Genomic DNA, 20,500 nt, shown 5'->3' on the forward strand with positions numbered 1-20,500 from the left:
CTCGTAGTCCTGGTGTCTGGATTGTTGCCTTGTTTTCCACAGTCGGTAGAGGCGGAAATCGAAATACTTCTCGATCACTTCTTTGCCTGGAATATAGTGGAACGGGACAAGAGAGGGAATTTTTTTTTAATGATCCATAAAGTAACAAACACAAACACACCAACGAGGACCTGTACCTAAAGACACACTGTTACAATGTGGTACTGGACATCAAACAGAGACGGCTCAGATGGCTCGGACATGTCCTTCGAATGGATCAGAACAGCATTCCTAAAGTAGCCCTAAGATGGACCCCACCTGGAAAGAGGAAACAAGGGAGGCCAAAAACAACCTGGCGGGGAACTGTGACCTCAGAACTGAAGATGGCAAATCTGACATGGGGCGATTAGGCACAACATGCTGCACAGGATAGGACCAGATGGAAGCAGGTAGTCACAGCCTTATGTTCCACCGGGAACAAGGAGGATTAACCGGGAACCCCTTTTGGTGTTAGCATTATGCTATGCTTTAGCTATTGAAAAATAGTAGATCTACAAGCTCATAGCGCAAAATGACTGACGACTGACTTAGGCGCGATTCATACTCCTATTTTAAAGCCGAATAAAAGTCGGTTCGGCGCTGTAGAGCCTACAATGTGACGTCATTTGAGGTTCGGGGGGGCGGGTACCGTCCTAAAGTCGGCTCTTCGGTGCTACTGAAAATTTCTGACGAGCCGAAATTATTTCGGCACTACAGCGCCGAAACAGCGGTAAAATAGGAGTATGAATCGGCCCATAGAAACATAGCTTTTTCAGAAAACTGTCAGGATGTAGAAGACATTTTTAGAATCTGATCTCAGGTCAAAATGGGTTAAGTAAGTAAGTAAGTAAGTAAGTAAGTACTGTAAGTAACAAACACATTGCCCCCTGGGGTCCGGTCCACAGACCCCCAGGGGTCCTTGGAGAGGTACCATAGGGATTCAGCCCCCTGGGGTCCGGTCCACAGACCCCCAGGGGTCCTTGGAGAGGTACCATAGGGATTCAGCGTCACAATAATCTTAACCCATTTAGACCTGACGTCGATTCTACAAATGTCTTCTAAATCCTGACAGTTTTCTGAAAAACCAATGTTTCTATGTCAGTGGTGCTCAAGGACCCCAACAATTATGTGTAATTGGCCGCGGACCCCCGTCTGAAAATGTTGTTCCACGGAACCCCCCAGAAGCAAAGATTTGAGTTAAAAAATGTTCGCTCTGGCCTGGGCCATGGCTCAGTGGTCCAGGCTCCTTGGCTGGTAATCCAGTCTAGCAGTGTGCCGCGGGTTCGACTCCCGATCCCGACGGCCTTTACTGCATGTCTTCCCCCCATCTCTCTCCCCATTTCCTGTCAGCCTACTGTCTGTCCCTCCATAAAAATATAAAATAAAGGCGAAAGCCACAAAAAAAACATTAAAAAAAAAAAGAAAAAATGTTCGCTCTGAAAGAATATATATTTTCATTTTCGCGATTTTTCAAAAATAGCAGACCTACAAGCTCGTAGCTATGAGCTTGTAGATCTGCTATTTTTCAATAGTTAAAGTATAACACAATGCTTAAAACACCAAACATTGGATTGGATGTTAAAAATATCCAGGCTGTTCCAGAGAGGAGAGGAGCTGCCACTCAGCCTGTGTGTTGTTGGTGAAGGTCATGTTTATCCATCTAGGTTGTTCCAAGCTGACTGGATACTATAATGACATACATAGCACCTATACTTCATCATATCACTCTGTGCACCATCATCGGGACAAGGATGTTTGTATCTGGGGGCTGCAGGAACGAGGGGGTCTACAACAGCATCAGAGTGTTTGATGCATGTTTTACTGCATGTTTTTTGTGAGGGTACCTACCCTAGGGGACACGGGGAGAACATGCAAACTCCACACAGAAAGGCCCTTTCGCCAACCCCGCCTTCGGGTATGGGCACTGATGACACGGAGGAGAGAACACACCCCCAACGCCCACATCGTCCCCAGCGGGAATCGAACCCAGGACCTTCTAGCTGTGAGGCGACAGCACTACCGACTGTGCCACCGTGACAAGATTTAGCGGACATTTGACCTGAATTTCCCTTTCATTGTCAATGGCAAATCTTGAGACGTGTGAGGACAAAAGCTGTATATAGGAGGGCCCCTCAAAAATCACACCCCTTATCATCGTACATCATCATGACGTACACTGTGACATCATCAGACACTATGACGTAAAATTGTCCATTCATTGTCCATCAATGGGAATTTAATGTTTGTGTACAAAGTTTGTGAACATACACTAAAAGCTGGAGTGAGGGGCGCACTTCTTATCATCGTACATCATCATGACGTAACGTGTCGATTTGCTCAGACACACACGTAAATTCTCCTTTCATTGTCAATGGGAATTTAATGTTTGTCAAGGAAAAGAGTATTTAGCATCATCTAGTGGTTGCTTTGAAGACTGCTGTCAGCTAAATGTGTTGTTCCAAGTTCATATTGCGTGCGTGCGTGCGTGCGTGCGTGCGTGCGTGCGTGCGTGCGTGCGTGCGTGCGTGCGCGTATGCACCCTACCCTGAGCAGACAGCTCCAGCGGTGACTCGAACTCAACAGAATAAGGCCTCATCAGGTTCTTCAGTTTCTGGAACAGCTGTAGGACCAAGATAAGAAAGTGCAGGCGCGCGCACACGCACGCACGCACACACACACACAACACACACACACATTTTAATCATTTATATATGTCCACATAAGAGATACAATACAAGGACACAAATATTTACAAGGTGCTGTACAGAGTGCAATCAGCAAATCCCGGACAAATACCCACACACCCTTCAGGGGTACAAGTAACAGCGTCACACACGCACACACACGCACACACGCGCACACACCAAGATAACAATGAATCTAACTCAGTCCTTGACTCCTTCCGCAGTGAAATACATTTATCCAGTGACAGTGAGGACAAGTTGAGGATGGACTTTAAAGCTACAAATAGTTTAGCAACCATTGCTGTGCTGGGCAAGCTTGTATTGTCACCTCATACTCATAGCTGTCAATGTTATTTTGCATGGTCTGGCTGTGTTGTTGAACACATACGCAGCTTAACCCGCCACGAGCGGCAAGGACGGAGTTCTCCGTTCTGTCACTTAGTAACGCCCAACGCTCTGGAGGGAGTATTAATAAAAGGACGGAGATTTATTGATATCAAAATCGATCGCATCGCTTCCACAGGCTGGGAGGTTGGGACGTCATTGAAAATGTTCCCCTCCATTTTAGCCGATGAGACCGAAAATCTTAAAACGTGAATAACTCTTGATCTAAATCATTCCGTCCAATTCTAAGAAAAGATAACAATAACATACGTTGACAAAGAGCAACAATAAAAATAAAATAAAAAGATGGGTTTTGAGTAGGGATTTAAAAACACTGATCGACTGGGCAGATCTGATGGTGAAAGGCAGTGCGTTCCAGAGCCTGGGGCCCGCAGCCGCAAAGGCACGGTCACCCCTACTTCTCTTGCTGGTCGTAGGCTCGACCAGCAGCAGCTGGTCCGCAGATCGTAGAGCTCTGAGTGGGACGTAGGGTACAATTAAGTCAGAGAGGTAGGAGGGTGAGAGGTCATGTCGTGTTTTAAAAACAAATAAAGGAACCTTAAAATCAATTCTAAACTTAACCGGGAGCCAGTGGAGGGAGGCGAGAACTGGAGTGATATGGTCCCGTTTTTTAGTGCCAGTGAGAAGTTGTAGGCACCTGAGTGAAGCCTGGTCGATGCCAGTATACAGGGAGTTGCAGTAGTCTAGTCTAAAAGTTATAAAGGCATGGATAACCATCTCCAGCTGTTTAGGGGGGAGGTTGGATTTGATCTTTGCAATGACTCGGAGTTGGAAAAAACTGGATTTAACGACTGAGGTGATTTGTTTATTGAATTTAAAATCTTTATCAAAAATAAAACCGAGATTTCTGGAAGAGGGGTGGATGTTGGAATTTAGCGCACCCAGGGGGCTAGAGGATATGGTGGAATGGTTGTCAAAAAGGATTATTTCAGTTTTCTTTTCGTTTAGGGTGAGAAAGTTCATGTCCATCCAAGACTTGACGTCGTGAAGGCAGTTGAGGAAAGACTGGAGTTGGTTTTGAGTGGGAAATAAATTTGGACATCGTCAGCGTAGCAGTGAAAGGCCATGTTGTGTTTTGCCAGTATTGGTCCTAAGGGAAGCACATAAAGTAGGAATAAAATGGGACCCAGTATGGAGCCTTGGGGCACTCCACAGGAGAGGGGGGCCGGAGGTGACGCAAATTCCCCTAGGTGGACAGAGAAGGTTCTGTCTGACAGATAGGACTGGAACCATGTGAGGGCGGAGCTTGAAATGCCAACCTGGTGTTCTAATCGTGATAGCAGAATTTTGTGGTCAACTGTGTCAAAAGCCGCTGAGAGATCGAGGAGCACTAAGGCGGCAGGGGTACCAGAGTCGGCTGTTAAAATTAGATCGTTGAGAACTCTGAGAAGGGCTGACTCTGTGCTATGGCCAGGTTTAAATCCAGATTGAAATTTCTCATGCAGACCGTGGGACAATAAAAATGACTGTAGTTGAGAATATACGACTTTCTCCAAGACTTTAGAAAGAAAAGGGAGCTGGGAAATGGGTCTGAAATTTGACAGGATGGAAGCATCAAGATTGGTCTTTTTCAGTAATAAGGTGCGAGGGACAGATCCGGAAGTGAGGGAGGAGTTAATGAGGAGGAGGACGCTGGAGCCAACAGCACCAAAAACCTCTTTAAGAAGCCTGGGTGTAATGCTGTCAGAGGGGCAATTTGATGGGCGTAGTCGCATGACCACGTCTGTGAGAGCAGAGAGAGTTATGGGTTCAAACTGGGAGAAAGTGGCAAGACTGGATGGGGTGTCAGGGTCGTGGGTCAAAAGTGAATGGGTTGCCCTAAGGTCAGAGATTTTGGTAATAAAAAATGATTGAAAATTAGTGCAGAGGGCAAGGGATGGGACAATTGGAGGGGCATCGCGGGTTTAGTGAGGGCGTTGAAAATATTAAAAAGAACTTGGGGTGTATGGCTGTTAATGGTGACGAGATTGGAGTAGTAGGAGGATTTGGCAGATTTCACTGCTTTTTGGTAGTCGGAGAGACACTGACAGCCTCGTAGGATGTCCAGGGAGACATGGAGTTTGTCTTTGCGCCATTTTCGCTCAGCGCGTCTGCTGAGGCGTCTGAGGGCGCGGGTGGAGTCATTTAGCCAAGGCTCGTGGTGTGCTTTAGGTCCTGAATAAACAAATCGCTGGGCGTCCTGATTTAATGGTTACAAATACCCCCGGGCGTTTGGTGTGTTTAACTTCTGGAAAATCTGAGCCACCCAGGTGATGGCAATAATACTAATCGCCATAGTCTTACCGTATTTCTAGTTTATTGAATTAATGTCATGCACATTTTGTCCGGTGCATATCCTACTGCAGGCCTGGTTGACTATAGATTTAGAAGACATTTTGAAGGTCTTGCTACTGAAATGATAGTATGGAGAAATCCCGTCATTTATGCATCTCAATGGGTGAGAAGGACAGCTTGCCATGTCTCCTCGCTGCTATCTTTCTTTCTTTCTTTCTTTCTTTCTTTCTTTCTCCCTCTGTCAGTCTGACTGACTCTTATCTGCAAACAACTACAAAGAGCATCGTTTGATGTAGCAAAGCACTTTGGCAAACATGAATGGAACAGACAGGTTCACAAAACCCTATGGGGGTATTGTGTGTGTGCGTGTGCGACTGTGCGTGCGCGTGTGTGTGTGTGTGTGTGTGTGTGTGTGTGCGTGTGCGACTGTGCACGCGCGCGTGTGTGTGTGTCCGTACATGCCTGTCTGTCTCTTAAGTGTGGCTCTTAAGTGGAAAAAGGTGTAGCATTATAACCCCCATTACAGGCTCTTGGCCTTTGTACACCCCAGCCAAATCAAGTAGAGCTACAAAGAATGAGATAACAGACACGCAGTGGGAAATAGATGGGTAGTGAGAGGGAAGAGAAAGAATGAGATATACACAGCAAGAGGGACGGCTGAGAATGAGAATATTAAGAGATTATCACAGAGAGCAAAGTGACAGCTAGTGAGCAGGAAACCAGGAAGACAGGGGAGGGAGACAGGAGGCATTAATGGAAAGAGACAATTGGGAGCTATACTGTATGAAATGACAAAGTGATTATGATGAAGTACGAAGACTGATTTACGCTTCTGTGACAAAGCGTCATACAAAGTGTCCCCTGAACAAAATAATTTTCCAACTAGGTAAATGTGCTTATTTTTGCCAGGCCAGGTTGCCTATAACCTGCAGGGCCCGCACATTTATGGAAAGCGTGCGTGCGTGCGTGCGTGCGTGCGTGCGTGCGTGCGTGCGTGCGTGCGTGCGTGCGTGAGTGTGTTGCATACCTTTTCTCCATTGGGGTTGCCCAGGACGTAGCAGCCCATGATGTGGATGATGTTTGGTTCTGGGTTGACTTTGCTCATGAAGCGACTAAGCCTCCTCCAGAACCTGTGTGAGTGGACACACCAAGCAGGGGTCACCAACACGTGTCCGTGGCAAAGACTTGGTCTTTTTTTTTATATATAAATGTTTTATCCCACAATTTTGCAACCCATTTTTTCACCCAGTGTCAATTATCTAATGTAATCCTGAGCACTACACTTCCTCTGCCAACCTGGGGGGGCTTCCTTCTATGCATGAGGAGTCCAAGCTGCTTCTTTTCACCTGACAGGGGAGAGTTTCCCCAGCCGGACGTAGCGCGTGGAAGGAACACGTTATTCCGACCAGTTCCTTTCCCCTCCATCAGGCGCCCCGGCTGGCCAGGGGGAGGCAGTTTAGAGACCAGGATTACGGCATGTTTTTGTGAGGGTACCTACCCTAGCCCCCTTTCTGAAACCAGCTCCTCGCCACTCGCTCTACACACTTGCCCTCGATATGCGCGTTCACGCGAGGCTGCGCCATATTAAGTGTCGTCCGAAACCAAGCAGCCTTGAGTGGAAGTGGCTTATAAAGCCCTCAAGAGCGAGTCTGTGCCGATCTAGACTCGATTGCCTTGTGCAGCCCTGTTCTCTGTCCGCATGGAAAACGCGACCTACAAATGTAAGTACCACCACAAATAAATGATAAATAAACTCCTCCTAAACAATCTTCATCTGATGCAGAATAGACAACACTCCAACTGATGTTCACAAGGGCTCTTTATTTACCCCACCGTGAAAAAAACGATAAATGAAAGTTATGAAACCACACAAACAAAACAACTTATGATTTATAAACACCATGGATGTATATGACATGTCATTTTTGACACGCTGTATTTCCTTTTTCCATATTAATGAAATCCACATGTCACAAACATACACGATAAAATGCAATATAACTGTACAAACAAAATAACAGGTAACACAATTGCGTGATGGTAACCATGGCAACGAATGGTGTCTGTTTCCTGTTTCTGCACAAGGAGGGCGAGTGTATTTCCAAACAGTTTTTTATACCCAGCACCCTAATCAATGGAACTTGATTCAGCTGGAGGGGCACTTTCTGACGAGGGAACCTCCCGAGAGCACTTCAAGTCAAGGGACTGGTTTCAGAAAGGGCTAGGGGACACGGGGAGAACATGCAAACTCCACACAGAAAGGCCCTTTCAAAGACTTGGTCTTGTCCAACTGGCAAACTTTAGATTTTCTGTTTTACACACCATTATAATGTTCTTATTTTGATAATTTCACTTCAAGGGAAAAGGCTCGCTCAACTCAGACAGTCTTAAAGGTTCAGGCGTGTGCTGGGTGCATAGAAACATAGAAAGAGAATAAAATCCGCACTCTCAGTCGTACTGTAGTAAGAGTCTTGTTTAATAATGGAGATGATCCGCAGCAGCCATAGTCATACCAGACAAACGTGTTTCGGCGCGCAGGCCTTCGTCAGTGTCAGAATTAGTCATTCTGACACTGACGAAGGCCCCCTGGGGGTCCCCCGACCCCACTTTGGGAACCACTGTTATAGTGAATATGATTTATTGAGGAAAATAATCATATTCATAAAATAATCATATTCATTCAGATATCTGGCAAAGGAAAGGTTTCTGAAATCTCAGCGGTAACTCACTGGCACATGTCCTCTTCCTTCTCCACTTTGGCGAACGTCGCCACTTTATTCTTCAGCAGATAGAGATGACCGGGACCTCCCTATATGTGACGCACGCACGCACGCACGCACGCACGCACGCACGCACGCACGCACGCACGCACGCACGCACGCACACGCACACGCACACGCACACACACACACACACACACACACACACACACACACACAGTTTAGAGACCAGGATTACTGCATGTTTTTTGTGAGGGTACCTACCCTAGTATTGATACTTTTACTTCCACCAGTGGCCCTGTGTTGCATCACTTTGCCCTTAGCGCATTTCCTTAGCGTGGATGCATTTTATTATTTTGCATATTACAGGCACACAGGATGAGAGGCTCTAAAGACAGATAGACTTTGTTTGTTATTGGCATGATTTAAACATTCACCAAGTATTTTCTATTTGTCTTTTTGTCTCCACCAGGCCGAAGGCATGGGGAGAGAGTATGTTTTGCACTCCGTCCATGTGTGTGTCCGTGTGTGTGTGTGTGTCCTTCCGTCCGTCTGTTACCAGCTAATCTCCGGCACCGTTAACCCGGTCGATGCCAAACTTTGCACACACACTCCCTGGATGCCAACGATGAACCTCTGCCCCGCATTTTCCAGAACGGCCTGTTATAGCGCCACCATGAGGCAGCTTTTCACATTTTTTACCTAAAACTGCACCGATCTGCGTGAAACGTTGCATGCACACTCCCTAGAGGCCAAGGACAAACCTTTGACCTGCATTTTCCGCATCTGCCTTTTATAGCGCCACCAGGAGGCCGACTTTTGTAAAACACATTTTTTTATATTACTCCTCCAGATTCTGTCCAAAAATCTCACAAATCGTTACACAGTATCTCTATGGTCATGTGCTCAAATCTGTCCGATATTTCATATTCCATCCTGATTGGCTATAATTGGCTTTCACAGTTTGCAAGATTGCCCCGTTTTGAACAAAAGCCTTAAATCATGAACGCAGCATGCAACTTACGTGAAATCTTTCACACATTTTCTTACTAGGCTGAGGAATATATCCCACCCTTTTCACATTGGCCTGTTATAGCGCCACCAACAGGTTGATTTTTGCAACACAAAAACACATTTTTGGAACAAAATGCCTCAAATCATCCAATTGCCATCAAAGGCAAACATGTTTATATTACTCCTAAACATTTTGTCAAACATCTCACACAGTCCTATCCTCCTGTGCCCAGAAGGGCACTTTTTCTAGTTTTCCCCTGTTTTTCTACTCACCTGACAGAAGATGAGCATTCTCCAAAACTTGCTTCCTCTCCTGTATGCTGTGAGCTTTTTATCAATCTCCTCTGTGGGAAGGAAAGAAAAATACATAGAAAGAGAGATATATATATGGTAAATGGTGCATTTATATAGCGCCTTTATCCAAGGCGCTTTACATAGATTGTGCATTACATTCACCCATACATTCATACACCGATTGCGGCGGAAGCCATGCAAGGCACCAACCAGCACATCGGGAGCAATTTGGGGTTGAGTGTCTTGCCCGCAAGGACACTTTGACATGTAGAGTTGTAGACAGGAGGAGCCGGGATTCGAACCGCCGACCCATGGATCATTGGATGACCTGCTCTACCTATTGAGCCACAGTCGCCCCTGTGGCGACTATAGAGAGGATCTATGGCTATGTCTTCTGCACGAGAGGCGTGGCCGCGTTTGTGGATTGACCAGAGAGTGTCAGAGAGGAAGGTGCTGAAGGGGCACTTTTGGACAAAAATAACGAAAATAGCAGATCTACAAGCTCACAACGCGTCGCGCTGCGACGCGTTGAGAGCTTGTAGATCTGCTATTTTCGGGGCTCAACACATGCACTCTTTAGCTAGTGGAGATGCGGTGTGTACGACCTGGATTTCTAAACAAATTTCACGGGACCCGCGCCCGCTTGTATCAACACAGTGACACGTACACCTCTGGATGAAGGGCGTTTGCTTAAATGCCTAAATTGTAGCATCAAAACAAGCATGCAAGGCATTTTATTTTACCTACCTAGGATGTCATCGAACGTAGCATGCTCGTGGTCCTGATGGAAGAGATGACATCAAATCAAAACAGGATCATTTTATCAAGAGTTACTGTAGCATCTACAGTAATGATTTAATTGAAGATAAGTGCGTGCGTGCGTGCGTGCGTGCGTGCGTGTGTGCGTGCGTGCGTGCGTGCGCGTTTGCGTAACTGTCTGTCTGTCTGTCTGTCTGTCTGTCTGTCTGTCTGTCTGTCTGTCTGTCTGTCTGTCGAGGAAGCGAGGAACACAGGCGTTGTTGCCTGGATCAACGACAGGTCTCCTCCAGGTCTGCTCAAGAGGGGCTGCGACAACGCAAGCGTAAAAAAAAAAGCTAAACAGAATCCAGGTCTGGTGGTGTGAGTCGCGGGCGTGTGCACGAAACGAGCACGCACGCAACAATTTCACGTAAATACAGCTTGCGTTGTCGCACCGCGACCTGCTCCCCAGTGCTCCGCGCAAAAACGCAGGTCTCATTTAAAACTATAGGGTTAGGGTTACGTTTGAAAGGCCCTTTAGACTCACATAGAGAATGGGAATGATGGACGGGTCGTCTCTTCGGAGGATGGTAGGAACGTACTCCGCCTTGGGGACTTTGGAGGAGATCAGCTAGTGTGTAGGATAGGCAGGGATGAGAGACACACAGAGAGAGGAGTATATGCATCACATTATGAGGAGAGACACACAGAGAGAGGAGTATATGCATCACATTATGAGGAGAGACACACAGAGAGAGGAGTATATGCATCACATTATGAGGAGAGACACACAGAGAGAGGAGTATATGCATCACATTATGAGGAGAGACACAGAGAGAGAGGAGTATATGCATCACATTATGAGGAGAGACACAGAGAGAGGAGTATATGCATCACATTATGAGGAGAGACACACAGAGAGAGGAGTATATGCATCACATTATGAGGAGAGACACACAGAGAGAGGAGTATATGCATCACATTATGAGGAGAGACACACAGAGAGAGGAGTATATGCATCACATTATGAGGAGAGACACACAGAGAGAGGAGTATATGCATCACATTATGAGGAGAGACACACAGAGAGAGGAGTATATGCATCACATTATGAGGAGAGACACACAGAGAGAGGAGTATATGCATCACATTATGCAGGGTTTAGGATAGGCAGGGAGGAGAGACACACAGAGAGAGGAGTATATGCATCACATTATGCAGGGTTTAGGATAGGCAGGGATGAGAGACACACAGAGAGAGGAGTATATGCATCACATTATGCAGGGTTTAGGATAGGCAGGGATGAGAGACACACAGAGAGAGGAGTATATGCATCACATTATGCAGGGTTTTAATGCCCCCTACACCAGTGCTTCCCAAACTATTTCATGTCAAGGACCCCCAAATTGACACTAATTAGCCCTATTTGAAAAGATATGCCATGGGGACCCACATGAGAGAAGATTTTTACGGCTCTAGCAGTGATTCTCAATCCGTTTAAATTTCAATGACCTCCAGTTTGACATGCATTAGTCTACAGACCCCCCATTTAATGGCATTTCTATCTCTGGGACCCCAATTTATTTTGTGAAATCAATGTTAATTTAACTCTGAGAGTGTACAAATGTACACTCTGAGAGTGTACAAATGTACACTCTAGTTTTAGTCGACGAAATATCCTAAGAATTTAGTCGACTAAATCTACAGTTGATTTAGTCGACTAAAATGTATTTTGTCGGGCCTTGATGCTGTTTTAATGACTGATTTTACACTTGCTGAAAATAGGCGATCTACAAGCTTGTAGATCAGCTATTTTCAGCATTCAAACCAAGTGTAAAATGACTTATACTGGATCTCTTGTCCACTAGTCCCTTCCTAACATTTTAGTCTAGTTTTTATTTGTTGACGAAATAGTCAATATATTTTTTTGTCATCACAGCTTAGCTTCATTTAGTGTCCATTTAGTTTTTTGACAGTGAATAAAGGACGAACATTGTTCATTTTAGTATTAGTCGATGAAATCAACACTGGTGGATAAGTGCTATATCATCTGCATATAATTGGTCTCTCACCATGATTTTCGGAGGTATGAAATCATCCCCCTCGCAGGCCAGCCTCTCCATCTCCCTCTCCTCCTCCCAGTCCAGACCTTCGTCACATCCACCCTCGTCCGAGGTTCCACACGAGGCCTGCAGCTCCCCGCCTGTACAAAGGTATAGGGTGAATAATATAATGTCAGCGCGAGGAAGACTCAAGCAGAGAAGCTGGGTTTAGAGAACAGTGTAAAGAGAAAGAAGACTCAAGCAGAGAAGCTGGGTTTAGACGAAGTGTAAAGAGAAGCTGGGTTTAGAGACAGTGTAAAGAGAAAGAAGACTCAAGCAGAGAAGCTGGGTTTAGACGAAGTGTAAAGAGAAAGAAGACTCAAGCAGAGAAGCTGGGTTTAGACAGTGTGAAGAGAAAGAAGTTGGGTTTAGAGAACAGTGTAAAGAGAAAGAAGCCGAGGTGGGATTTAGAGGGGAGCGTGTGAGCACAGTGAAGAGAGACACTCACAAATACAGGATGAAGGGAAGCGGTGAGAAGGAAGGAGGGTGAAAACTATAGAAGGTTAGAGGGATGGAAATGGAAGAGGGAGATATTGGTTACAGCGTCGAGGGGAAAACAGACCCACTTTTTTTGGTCTCATAGACGTCTAATATTTGTCTAAAGGGCCTAAAAATGCGATAAAAAAACAGCTAAAACGTTTTTTTAGACGTCTATTCTTAGATTAGACGTTGATTAGCGGTTGTCTATATATAGACGTTTAAACAACCGCTAATCAACCTCTAATCTAAGGTCAAGGTCAATGTAAACTTTATTGTCCACAAGGGAAATTTGTCTTGGGCTTTCACCCCAGCTACAGCCACACATAAAACATCAATGACAAACAAAAATACAGAGGAAGACACAACATTACACAATTGCACACATGATGTGGATAATCTAGCCTCACACAGTTACTGCTGTTTCAGAGCCTCGTTCATCATCTTAGTTGATGCTGGTATAAATTATTTTTTAAATCTGATGTACTTCCACTTAAATGGTAAATGGTGCATTTATATAGCGCCTTTATCCAAGGCGCTTTACATAGATTGTGCATTACATTCACCCATTCACACACACATTCATACAACGATGGCAGCGGAAACCATGCAAGGCACCAACTAGCACATCGGGAGCAATTAGGGGTTCAGTGTCTTGCTCAAGGACACTTCGACAGTAACTCTGGGGGAGCCCGGGTTCGAACTGGCAACCTTGACGGTTCCCATCCAGGCACTCTACCCCTGAGCCACCGCCAGTGGCGTGCACAGACATTTAGAGGGGCAGGTGCTCAAGTTAAAAAAGGGCACCTTGTGCAGCGCGTGGAACCGGCCGGTTGCCTTAATCCATTTTGGGCGGGAACCCCTTTTGGTGTTAGCATTATGTTATGCTTTAGCTATTGAAAAATAGCAGATCTACAAGCTCATAGCGCGCCACCGAGTGGCGCGCTATGAGCTTGTAGGTCTGCTATTTTTGAAAAATCAAAGTTTTTTTTTCTTTTTTTTTTCAAAAGGGCACATTGCCAAAAGGGCAGGGGGTGCTCTAGCACCCCCTAGTGTCTATCTGTGCACGCCACTGGTTCTTTGTATCTTCTCCCAGAGGGCAGAAGTACAAACTCGCCATTTAAAACATGGGTAACATCACTGACGATTTTTTTGAGCCTGTTTTAATGTAGCCTGCTCATAAATAGACGTAGGATATAGACGTCTAAAAAAACTTTCATTTTTAGACGTTTTTTATCACATTTTTAGACGCACGTCAAATAGCCGTCTTTTGCTCAGTGGGGAGGAAAGAGAGTACAGAGTGTGAAGAAATTATTCATGATTATAGATTTAAAAAAAGGGGAAAAAATGAAGGCAAAAAACAGACAGAAAGACACACTCCTCCATGATAGCTGATAATTGGCGGGTTATCATGGCAGTGAAGGACAGAGGTGTCAGAAAGACCACAGTACGAAGGTTCACACACAGAACATGTAGTCAACATACTGAACATACTAAACCATCATCACATGGGATGGTAAAGTATAGTACTGTACCATGTCTGGGGACTTTTTTTTAACCGCAATCAGCTCTGCAAAGGCAGTATGGTTGAAAGTCAACAGCAGGGCCTGAGTGAGTCTATAGGTGGTATGGGGTGGGTTAGACTGTATATCGTATTGATTTGTTCCAAAGTGCAGGTGCCTAAACTGAGCTTTGAGTCTATGGTAAAAACACCCCTGGGTAATACAGTGACTGCAAAGACACATGTACATAAAGACCTAATTAATTCACACCTAAATGAAATCATATGCCTTGGAAACAAACAACACTCACTGTCCTTTATAGACCCTCTTTTGGAGGCATTAAAGATGGAGTGCCGTGATTTTTTTCCAGCCTAAAAACTGATCATCGGGTCTTATTGTTATAGGGAGTCAGGGACACATGCATTATTAAGCAGGAACTGGGGTTGCCAATGAAGGACCGGGAAGTCTGGTGTGGCATTGTGAAGTCCATGATCTTGACCGTGGTCGAAAATGATGAGGATATTGGTCCGTAGCAGTATTAATTAATCAGTAAAACTGTCACATTAGTTTCAGGCCCTGCTGTGACTATCAAAGATCGCACAGTGCAGGATTTGTTTGGTTCCTTGAAAAGTGTAAATTCTATAAAGCATCATAAATGTGCTTGTTTGTTGTGTTTGTTGTTCATTGCCTAAAAACAAGGAATTGTATACTTTTGAGATCAAAGTTTGAATGAGGGGAGGAAAAAAGAGAAGGGAAGAACAAAGATCAACATTTCAATGAATCACTCAGAGAGAATAAAATAAAACATTTCCCATCTGGGGAACAAACAGGAAAGAAACAGGGGAAATAAGAATCAAACCACAGCATTTTATTGTCATTGACAGGTCAATCTTTCAACACAAAAAGCACTGAAGATGCAGAGTGGAGAATAAATAAAAAACGTCACCGTCAGACAAAATGACAAAACCGAGCCGCTGACTCACAAACTTCCACCTGGCCTCTCTGAACACTCACACACACATACACACACACACACACACACACACACACACACACACACACACACACACACACACACACACACACAGACTGAGTCATCCCCTATTGAAAGACATACTCACAGAAAGAGAGCATCAACATAACACCTTGACTGGTCTGTTTGTGCGCACGTGCGCACGTACGTACGCATGCACGCACGCACGCACGCACGCACGCACGCACCCAGACAGACAGACAGACAGACCAGACAGACTCACAGAGAGAGCGAGAGCATCATAAAGTTGAGGACAGACCCACGGTCATAGGGAGAGAGACAGAGTCTAGTCCACTTGCCAGAATGTGAACCCAGGCATGAGTACACCAAGGTTTTATGTTAGAAATGTTGAATGTAGAAACTGCATGCTAACTTGCAAGTCTTGCATAGCAATTTTCATAATAGGTAGAATATAAATGGTGCATTTATATAGCGCCTTTATCCAAGGCGATTCACATAGATTGTGCATTACATTCACACACACATTCATACACTGATGGCAGCAGAAACCATGCAAGGCACCAACCAGCACATCAGGAGCAATTAGGGGTTCAGTGTCTTGCTCAAGGACACTTCGACACTAACTCTGGGGGAGCCCGGGTTCGAGCTGGCGACCTTGCGGTTACCATCCGGGAAACTCTACCCCTGAGCCACCGCTGCCCCTATGGTATACCATTAACAACCTGCTTTAATAAGTAGCATGCGACGTGTCAAACTAGGGGGTTTTCATGATGCTGAATCCATTCCAAGCATTAGTTTTGCACAAAACATACACTCCTTGGGCTAAAAACGGCCATAGCCGTCATCACACATGTGATGATGTCACATGTTGTTTGGGCTGTTTTTAGCCCAAATGAGTGTCAAAACTAATGCTTGGAATGGATTCAGCATCATGAAAACCCCCTAGTTTGACACGTCACATACTACATAAAGCATGATGACATTTTGCATGTTTTGCCTTCTATACTGTAGGTTGTTAATGGTATGGTCACATACTGTATTATGCCAATTATGAAAATTGCTCAACAAGTTAGCATCCGGCAGTTTCTAAATGCTCATACTCAACATTTCTAACATAAAACTTTGGTGTACTCAACATTTCCGGGTTCACATTGGGCTGGCAAGTAGACTAGTCTGTCTGCATCAACAGCAGAGAGTTCTAGCCCTAGAATGGCTGATATTCTCATTCTGTGTGGTTCCCGAGTGGCGCGTGCTGATGCACAAACACACCGCTGAGTGGCGCGTGCTGATGCACAAACACACCGCTGAGTGGCGCGTGCTGATGCACAAACACACCACTGAGTGGCGCGTGCTGATTCACAAACACACCGCTGAGTGGCGCGTGGTGATGCACAAACACACCGCTGAGTGGCGCGTGCTGATGCACAAACACACCGCTGAGTGGCGCGTGCTGATGCACAAACACACCGCTGAGTGGCGCGTGGTGATGCACAAACACACCGCTGAGTGGCGCGTGGTGATGCACAAACTCACCGCTGAGTGGCGCGTGCTGATGCACAGACACACCGCTGAGTGGCGCGTGCTGATGCACAGACACACCGCTGAGTTGTGACACAAGTGATACATGTGCCTCGGGTTGCATTGACAAGCACACAATATCATTGCAATATATGCCACTATAACAAATTTACTATATCAGTATTTTGTGCACACTCATTTGATAATCCAGGGAAAATTCTATACACTAAAATGAATATTTTAAACAACTTGAGGTGTCTCTATACTATGTCATTATAGGTGAAACCTCATAACCTATTTTTTCCCATAAATAACACTAATGGAAAGTAGTAAAAAAACGCTTTGGACAAAACCTCTTAACTCCATTGGACCCTCAAACTGTCTGCCAAAGCAGCCAACTCCACCACCTCTCTCCTTAAAACTGTATATTTTTCATTTCCTGTGTGCGTGCGTGCGTGCGTGCGTGCGTGCGTGCGTGTGTGCGTGCGTGCGCTTGTAAACGTGTGTAGACTCACGGTCTTTGGACTCATGCGATTCGGTCTTGACAGTAGGGGTAGGGTCACTCCAGGAACGGCTGAAACTCTTCGATCTAAGCTCAGCAAATGCTATAAGTGCAGTTGGGGGAGAGACAATCACGCACGAACGGCGCCCTGCACGCCGCCTCCTCTCCACCACAATTGCAAACACCCACCACCACCGTTGCACATGCTAATACGTGGGCACATAAACACACCAAAACCCCAACCTCCAACACACACGCACGGCAAACAAGTGCTTGTACACACATTCGAAATATACACATGCATCGTTACACACACACACCGCATGACAAACACAGTGGGCCACCCACAGACCCATTAAAGCGACTGTTGAGATCACAAGCCATCGATTGCCACACTTTAATTACTGTATGCTCTCACGCAAAAATACAAACTCCGGAATGTTATATTCGCCTAAGAAGCTCCACATCATATCAATCTAATACATAAAACCACCTTCTTGCACACACTCAAGCAAACGCACGGACATACTGTACATATCACTTGCGTACACTCCAGTGGGCATATCTTCAAATGTATAAGTGTTTATTGGGAAGCACAACAAACAATAAAATAATAATAACACAGCAGCAGCAGCAGCAGGTCATCACCATGCAATCCAACAGGAATATATCACAAGAATACTGATGATGGCAGATGATGTTATGACACAATCATTTAGAGCAGGCAAGAATACAAATGAGCACAGTCATTCACGCATGTGTACTGTGCACGCACGCACGCACGCACGCACGCACGCACGCACGCACGCACGCACGCACGCACGCACGCGCAGTCAGAGTCAGACACACAAACGCAAATCCTTGACTCACTCTGTGCTTTCATTCGCCTGCTGCCCACCATCCGAAGATGCTTCCGGAAGTTCCTGTGGGAAGGCGAAACAAAGCGAAAGGAGGGAGAGAGGGAGGGAGGGAGGGAGGGAGAGAGGGGACAGAGGAAGGAACGAAAAAGGTTCAGTCACAAAAATGGGTAGATGGGAAAGAAGAACAAAGCAAAGCAATGCACGCAGAGATATTATAGAAGGGCATAGATACAGTAGTGACAAGACAAGTACACAGTAAAGTTAAGTCATGTTAGCATAACGGTGTGTACTAAATGTACCTGTAATTCATATAGAACCAATAATGGCCCTCTGGGTTTTACCACGTAAGGTCATAAACCGGAATAAAGAATTCAGAATCATACTCTAATCATATTCATAAAGAAGTATGATTTGTGATGTTTGAATGAAAGACTTGTTTTTCTAAAACGAATTCACTGGGTGCACATAATGTGAGTCCTGGATGTCAGTAGTCCTATGGATGTCAGTAGTCCTATGGATGTCAGTAGTCCTATGGATGTCAGTAGTCCTATGCTATAGTCTGGTGCCATTTGACTGCAGAGGCATCATTTCAAAAAACAAAACTATTCCGTTACTTGGTTGTTTGTGTGGACAGTATATGGAATGGGCATATAGGAACATGGGTATACAGTAGATTAGTTGATTTTATGACTCCATAGATGATGTGTACCGATTTGTGAGTTTTAGTGAGTAGTAGCAAAACCATTTTGATTGTATAGGACCTACAGTACTATTAGGGGCGGCGGTGGCTCAGGGGTAGAGTGCCTGGATGGTAACCGTAAGGTTGCCAGTTCGAACCCAGGCTCCCCCATAGTTACTGTCAAAGTGTCCTTGAGCAAGACACTGAACCCCTAATTGCTCCCGATGTGCTGGTTGGTGCCTTGCATGGTTTCCGCCACCATCGGTGTATGAATGTGTGTGTGAATGGGTGAATGGGTCTCAGTCCCAATCTGTGATTACCCACCGGGTGTGAGGTGATTAGCGGTGATTTTGTGCACCTGCACCATGTCACCACTCCTTTAAAAGGAACCTACATTCAGTCACTCTCCACACTGATGAAGGCTGGATAGCGGAAACGTTTGTCCCTGTTCGAATGTTTTGAACTGCAGTCTTGGTGTGTGCGACGCACTACCGTTATTGATTTGATATCTCTGGGACCCCCAATTTATACTGTAAAATCAATGTTAATTTAACTCTGAGACAAATGTACATTGCACATTTGTACACTCTCGGAAATACAGACCCGTAATGGTCCATTTGGTTCCAAACTATCATTTAGCTGAGGGGACCCCCTGGAACTCCCTCAGGGACCCCTGGGGGTCCCCGGACCCCACTTTGGGAACCACTGGTTTAGATGCCTCAATACAATAAGCCTATCTCACAGAATTTCCCCGCCCCCCTAAATACGCCCCCTTTCGGGGTTAGTGGTGATAGCGTGACGTCACTCCATAGACGCTACACGTCTATCGACGTAATCCCTCCTTCTGCGCCTTGGTCTGCCCCGGGGTCTCCTCCCAGTGGGACGTGCATCAAGGACCTCCCTAGGGAGACGCCCCAGAGGCATCCTAACCAGATCCAGGCGAAGAAGCAGCGGCTCTACTCCGAGTCTCTCCTGCGTGACTGAACTTCTTTCACCATATCTAAGGGAGATGCCAGCCACCCGTCTGAGAGAACTAATTTTGGCCGCTTGTATTCGCGACCTTATTCTTTCGGTCATGACCCACACTTCATAACCATAGCGAAGATCATCCCACTGAGACAAATAGATGCGTACTGACAGAATCTTCTTCATTTTACATAAGATATGATTGTATAGATAACGCAAATGCCAATGCACATGATAATGACGTCGCTACTGGTGATCCATCTTTCTGTGACCTTCTCCTCTCTTGTGTAGTTGGTTAGTCTACCAAAACCTTCCCTTTTCATCTCATCACTTTTCTTACCTCATACTCTCTGGCCCCTTTTCCACCGGTTGGTTCCCAATGGGAACCGGTTCACCACCAACATCTCCTCCAAAATTGGTGGGAAAACTATAGACCTATATTACATTGTTTATAGGATCAATACAAGTAAATGAATACATTCCACAGTAGTAGCTTTTTCATATTTTCGATTATTTTGCATATTTTCCTACATAATGCCTCATTTGCATATTTAAAAAATTAAAAATTGTAATACAATAAATCATTGTCTTCGTGGAAGTACTCAATTGGTGGAAGTTTCATGGTGATAACAATCTAATATAGGGTTCTGCCCACTCTATTCATAATGAATTAACGTTCCAATTTTGGAGCTCTGGCTCATGGACTAAGAACCAAAAAGAACTGAACCGGTTCCCATTGGGAACCAATCGGTG

General features: G+C 45.3%; 1 protein-coding gene across 1 annotated transcript in view; it reads right to left on the reverse strand.

Annotated features, from left to right (window-relative positions):
* The window catches only part of nsmfa (NMDA receptor synaptonuclear signaling and neuronal migration factor a), a gene marked incomplete at its 5' end in the record, with an annotated part of 59,532 nt that overhangs the window by 154 nt on the left and 38,878 nt on the right, over positions 1 to 20,500 (reverse strand). The window contains 10 exons of the mRNA XM_079525348.1: positions 1 to 86; positions 2,563 to 2,638; positions 6,409 to 6,511; positions 8,111 to 8,190; positions 9,389 to 9,459; positions 10,157 to 10,190; positions 10,695 to 10,778; positions 12,220 to 12,350; positions 17,256 to 17,345; positions 18,113 to 18,165. The exon at positions 1 to 86 is cut by the window's left edge and continues 154 nt beyond it. Of these exons, the coding sequence (XP_079381474.1) occupies positions 1 to 86; positions 2,563 to 2,638; positions 6,409 to 6,511; positions 8,111 to 8,190; positions 9,389 to 9,459; positions 10,157 to 10,190; positions 10,695 to 10,778; positions 12,220 to 12,350; positions 17,256 to 17,345; positions 18,113 to 18,165 (808 nt within the window). The remainder of the gene's footprint in view (positions 87 to 2,562; positions 2,639 to 6,408; positions 6,512 to 8,110; positions 8,191 to 9,388; positions 9,460 to 10,156; positions 10,191 to 10,694; positions 10,779 to 12,219; positions 12,351 to 17,255; positions 17,346 to 18,112; positions 18,166 to 20,500) is intronic.

Source organism: Electrona antarctica (assembly GCF_951216825.1).
Source record: "Electrona antarctica genome assembly, chromosome: 16".
In the NCBI taxonomy this organism is placed as follows: Eukaryota; Metazoa; Chordata; class Actinopteri; order Myctophiformes; family Myctophidae; genus Electrona; species Electrona antarctica.